The sequence below is a fragment of the Carassius auratus genome, unplaced genomic scaffold (genome assembly GCF_003368295.1).
Source record: "Carassius auratus strain Wakin unplaced genomic scaffold, ASM336829v1 scaf_tig00021960, whole genome shotgun sequence".
Taxonomy (NCBI): Eukaryota; Metazoa; Chordata; class Actinopteri; order Cypriniformes; family Cyprinidae; genus Carassius; species Carassius auratus.
The window spans coordinates 249,890-255,915 of NW_020525147.1; the positions used below are offsets into that span (position 1 = coordinate 249,890).

The 6,026-nt window shown below is 38.6% G+C and overlaps 1 protein-coding gene across 1 annotated transcript; it reads right to left on the reverse strand.

Moving 5' to 3' along the window:
• Positions 1-660: 660 nt before the first annotated feature.
• LOC113077198 (uncharacterized) lies at positions 661-5,656 on the reverse strand. Its single transcript, XM_026249654.1, has 2 exons — positions 5,434-5,656; positions 661-2,654 (listed from the first exon to the last, which is right to left on the reverse strand). The coding sequence occupies exons 1-2, from the start codon at positions 5,654-5,656 to the stop codon at positions 1,144-1,146; spliced, it is 1,734 nt and encodes a 577-aa protein (XP_026105439.1). The 3' UTR covers positions 661-1,143.
• Between the last annotated feature and the right edge of the window lie 370 nt (positions 5,657-6,026).

Below are 6,026 nucleotides of genomic sequence, written 5' to 3' on the forward strand. Positions count from 1 at the left end.
ATTTTTACATGCAACATAGATAAGGTCATATAGTAACAGCTCCACGCAATATTGTAATTCTAAAAATCACGTGGTACTTGCAAACACTTTGTATTCATTATGGTTAATGCATGCTGGAGTAGTCGATTGTTTCCGACAGTGCTGACTAGTCTATGCAAGCACTAGTATAGTATGACAAAAATTTCGCTGTATTTATGTGCGCATGTCCAGTAGAGCCAAACGTATCCATTCTAGTCTTGCTGCGTGCATTTGTCATATCCCGAGCTTTGCGTGTGTCTGTGCACTGTGCCAAGGCATCTGTCATATACATTTTTGACCACAGATATAATGTCAACAAAAAATAAAGTACATAAAAATTATTTGACCTTACAGTTCCAAACTTTGTTCTTTTATCCAAGTTTAGCTCCCAGGGTCGGACTGGGGGTAAAACCAGTACTCATTAGCAAGGCCCCAAAGGAAGAGAGGGCCCTTGAAAAGTATGAATCTGAAATATATATTTTTTACCTGGATATTTTCATGGGTGGGGGCCATGGGGGCCCATCAGGACTGCCTATGCATAGGGCCCAGGATCTTGTTTAACGCCCCTGTTAGCTTTAACCCTAATTATACACACTTGAACCTAATCAAGCTCTTACTAGACACACTAATCTTCCAGGTGTTTTAACACTAGAAGCGCCAGAATTCCAAAACTACTAGAACAGCCGTGAGCGGTCATTTTGACCGCTATATTATAAACGCTATAATCTCTAAATAAATTGCCCAAATGAGAGATTAATGTATTAACTGTGTTAGGATATCTTTTAAAAAAACAAATAACACCAACATTTACATTTTTTATTTAGTTAAAAATGATAATTATAAATTTAGAAATATTCGCATCATTTCATAGGAAAATGTAATTATTGCATATTCAGTATTTCTCTGTATTTATTTTACATAACTCAGAACAACAAAATAACATTTAAAATGATCTATTTGATTATGAAAAAAAAATGTTACAACATTTATGATACATTATAACACAGAACATAAGCTGGAAACAAGCAGCTCTAAAGTTAAAAAGAGTCACGAACGAAGTTTGGAACCATAAAACAATTATGCTACAAATTCTATATTAAATAAATCTATATCGTGCTCGGCTATTTAAGATTCACAGTCAACACAAGTTACTTCTGTTCTTCTCGCACAATTTCCACACACGGGTTTGTGGCATTTGCAGCAGTTGTCGTGCGTTTTATTTTGTTTGCAGATTCTCCGCACCTGGCACTGTCTCCGTTTTGGTGTCAGTTGCGGGGGTTGATTTTTTTGGTTGGGACCTTGTGTCGACTGCGATGCTGCCCTTTTTCCCTCCATGAACTCCGCTCTCAGCTCCTCTGCCAGTCGCAGCAGGAACTTCCTCCGGGCAATTTTGCTGCTGGTGCACTCCTTGAAGAGGATGTGGGCATTGATTCCAGCAAGGTCGAGGATGTTGTAAAATACAGCCACTGGCCATCTACGCGTACCGCCTTTCACAGAGTATGCCCGTGCCATCTGATCTAGGACATCCACCCCATACTTGGTGTTGTTGTAATAGGTCACAGACTCCGGCTTTGCTTTCGGCCCATCGGTGATGCCCACGCTTGTGTGCACGGAGCTCAAAATGCACACATTCTTCCTCGGCTTTCCCTGGTATATCGTGAGCGTCGCATCCGCACATTTTAGCACTTTTGTGTTATACAACTCCGCTTGCTCTTTTGCGGAGGGGGGCAACTCGCGCTTACTTTTTCCCATAGTGCCAACCAGGCTGGTCTTCTTGGCCTGTAAGGCGGTGGCCAGTTTCAGTGAAGTGAAGAAATTATCCGTGGTAATATTTCTTCCCTTACCCAAGAATGGCTCCGCCAGTTTCAGCACCACACTCTCTCCCACGAGCTGACCTCTGCTCCGTGCCTCTTCTTTACCCAGAAACGGAGCCCCGTTCAGCATGTATTTCGAACGGACATCAGCAGCCAGCCAAAATTTGATGCCAAATTTATCAGGCTTATTCCCCATGTACTGAAGAAATCTGCACCGGGCCTTGGTGGGGAACAGCTGCTCATCTATGGTTATGTCGGCACCGGGCTTGTAACAGGCTATGCTGTTCTGAATAAACTTGTTCCAAGTGGCCGATACCAGGGCAAACCTGTCATCCTGCAGACGCACACGTCGGGTTTCTTTTTTATCGAACCGCAGAAATCTCATTATCTCCCTGAAGCGATTTCTGGCTATGGTTTCTTTGAAAAACGGGAAGCCCCATTTCTCCGACCAAAGGCTCCCCAAATCCATGTTCTTCGCACCCTGTGCTCCACGGATATATAACAGAGCTATGAAGGCTTTCAGTTCAGCCACTGTCAGGTCCCATGAGCTGTCACCACGGTGCTGATGTGCCTCAGCCACAGTGCAGTCCCTGATGTGTTTCAACATGCCATCGTCAAACAAACACAGAAAGGCAGTGAGCGCATCTTCGATGTTGCGCTTCGCGTGCGCGGTGGGACCAGCAGCTTCAGTCAGAACATTTTGGCTCTGCCTTCTCCCTGGACGTTCAGTTGACTGAAGGATGGTCCACACCGTCCCATCCTTTCCCTTTTCCACAGCCACCTCCGGCCGAGATGACTCTAAGGGCGGGCTGAGCACTCCAGCTGGCTCAAGTCAGAACGATCATAATTTTGTTCTAATAGCCAGGAAATTAAATAAATCAAGAAACATAAACAAAGAACATGCAAATAAACAATGCAAAATTACTCATATTCCTAAAAGAAATCAAGAACACCTTAAAAATGATTTAAATGAAATTGACTGGGCCTCCAAAATTGATAAAGATAGCTGTGTACATACATGCAACAATATTATAACTGCTATAAAGAGTAAAGTTGATAAACATACACAGCTTAAACATAGAAAATCACATAAAAAGAGTCTCCCGTGGTTTAATGAATCCCTTTGGGATACAATGAAACAGAGAGATAAAGCTCTCAAGGTTTCTCTTAAATCTAAATTAACCACTGATTACTACATTTATAAATCTCTTAGAAATAAAGTTACCATGCTGCTTCGAAAAGCAAAAGCAAAATTTTTTCTTAATTTAATCAAAGAGGCCAGTGGTAATTGTAAAAATCTGTGGAGAAGTATGGACAAACTATTGGGAAGGCAAAAAATAAATCAGGAGCTTTTACAGCTCAAAATCAATGGAATTGTTCAAAATGAGAGCTCTATTTTGGCTAAACACTACAATGATTATTTCTTGGATTCTGTATTAGACCTGGCGGAGACTTTCCCTGAAGTGAACTGCTGCAGAGATGATCATGGGGATGGTAATGCGTCTTACTTTAGGTTGCAGAATATAGATGAAGACAAAATTTTCAAAATAATGTCAGATTTAAAAAATAGTAAAGCAAAGGATATATTCGGACTTGATACATCACTTTTAAAAGAACACAAAACTATTTTAACTTCTCCACTAACAATAGCTGTGAATCAATCCATAAATGAAAACAATTTTCCTTTGGCGCTAAAAAAAGCAGTAGTCAAGCCGATTTTCAAGTCAGGAGACAAGCTCTGTGTCTCAAACTATAGACCTATTAGCATTCTACCAGCCATCTCAAAAATCTTTGAGAAGGTGGTGGCAGAACAGCTAGTGGAGCATCTTAACCACACTGATGCATTACATCCGTGCCAGTTTGGGTTTAGGAAAAGATACTCCACAGAGTCTGCGTGCTGCTACCTACTAGAAGACATCAAATCCAGTCTTGATGGTGGAGGTGTGGTAGGGGCGGTCTTTCTGGACTTGAAAAAGGCCTTTGATACAGTTAATCATCAGCTTCTTATTAGCAAACTATCTGATTTTTCTCTTGATACAAATACAATAACATGGATTCAATCTTACCTTAATGACAGACAACAATGTGTTGCGGTTGACAATAAAAAATCACCATTAAGACCTTGTAGCATGGGAGTGCCACAAGGTTCCATTTTGGGCCCCCTGCTTTTTACCCTTTACATAAATGACCTACCAACTGTGTGTAAGAGTAAAATTATTATGTATGCTGACGATACGGTGCTATATGCACATGGTAAAACTGCGGAAGAAGTCGCTCACAAACTGACTAAAGAGATGAAGAAAATTTCTTTGTGGCTGAAAAACTCATGCCTCACTCTAAATTTAGATAAGACTGTTTCTATGTTTTTCACAAATCGTTTTAAAATACAAATTTACCCTAATATTTTAATTGATGGACAAATTATTTTAAATCAAGAACAGGTAAAATATTTAGGTGTCATTTTGGAACCACATTTAGGCTTTAAAAAGCATTTAAAAAAGTTAACAAATACAATAAAATTTAATATGGCACAGTTCAGATACATTCGAAATTCCTTTACAATCGAGGCCTCAGGGGCCTATCTAAATGCCATGATTGTTCCTCATTTTCGATATTGTATGACAAGTTGGTCACAGGCTACTAAAACTGCCCTCAAGCCACTTGAGTCATTATATAAAAGCGCTTTAAAGATTCACGATAAGAAAAGCAGACGATTCCATCACTGTCATATTCTTGTAAAATACCAGTTTCTCAGCTTTGAAAATCTGATAATTCACACCAATCTGTGTTTGATGTATAAGATACTTCATGACAACGCTGCTCCTCCACTAAAAGAATTCATATCTTTGGGCTCTGAAATAACAGCTCGAGCCACAAGATCTACAGTGCGAGGCGAATGCAGGATCCCGAAACGCAGGACAGTATTTGGAAACTCTGCTTTTTCTTGTGTGGTCGCTCGTCAGTGGAATATGTTGCCTATAGAGCTAAAAAAAAGCACAAATTTTTACACCTTCACACGCCAAGCAAAGAAATGGCTTTTATCAAATCAAATTTGTCCCCACATGTGACCAGATATGTGTATGTGTGTAAGTGTGTGTTCTAAGGTCTAAGTATATGAAAGGTGTGAACATGAACTTTTTATTTTATTTATTTTTTTGGCAAGTGTAAATCTTATTACTCATGTATGTTTATATATTGTAGCTTAACATCAGCCTGCCCAGGGACTACGGGTGAAAATTAGCTCTTGAGCTAAAACCTGGTACTATGCATCTCTCCCTTTGAGGTTAATGTTTATTGTACGCTGTCCCTGTTTCTTTAAAATAAATAAAAAAAAAAAAAAAAAAAAAAAAGTGCAGGTACTGGTTCGGGAAGGCCTAGGACAACAATATAACACTAATAAGAATAATAATAACAAAAAATATAATAATAATAATAATAATATCACAGTAATAATAATATTCTAATAATAATAACAATAACAATTACGTAAGAATGATAGTAATATTCTAATAATAATAATAATTTTATAATATTATAAGATAATAAAATAATAATAATAATATGAACAGCAGAACTAGTAAATATGGGCATCCAAGTTTACCTGGAACGTCAGCTGTGAATGGAACATCTGGTTCCCTAATCTCCGAGGAAGGTAACCGCCTCTTTTTCCTTTTTACGGACTCTGACTCACTCTCTGATGAGGATGAACTGTTGTCTTGCACCCAGGAAAGGTCGCTGTCACTTTCCACCTCAGACAGCGCCCCTGCATCAGAGTCATCACTGTCCAGATTGTGAAGCATTTCCAAGGCCATGGCAAAAGTCATATTTCTCTTCATTCTATTATTTGTATTAGACATTTTCTAAACGCTCCCTATAAACTCTTTATAAATTTATTTTTTAAAAGGCAATAATAATTTGTAGTCCAAGAATTTGTATTTATAATCAAATGAGCATATGCTAATAGTACTGGTGACGCTGACAGAGACAATAAACCGCGGGAAAGAACAATAGAATTGCGCGAGATTTAGAGCGGTCAATATGACCGTTATGGCTTTAATAGGTAGAAATGCTTATATTTTTTTTGCCTTTTATGTAATTTATATAAAATCTATTGTAAGTAAAAACAGAAACACTTTTAGGAAAAGTCACAAACCAGCAAGATTGTATTTTTTTATTCAACAAAGTTATTGTACA

Bases quoted from the DNA above. Each gene is read 5' to 3' on its own strand.
- LOC113077198 (XM_026249654.1), bottom strand. From the start codon at position 5,656: ATGACTTTTGCCATGGCCTTGGAAATGCTTCACAATCTGGACAGTGAT. The intron at 2,655-5,433 runs GTAAACTTGGAT...GACTTGAGCCAG, and splicing joins ATTCACAGCTGACGTTCCAG to CTGGAGTGCTCAGCCCGCCC.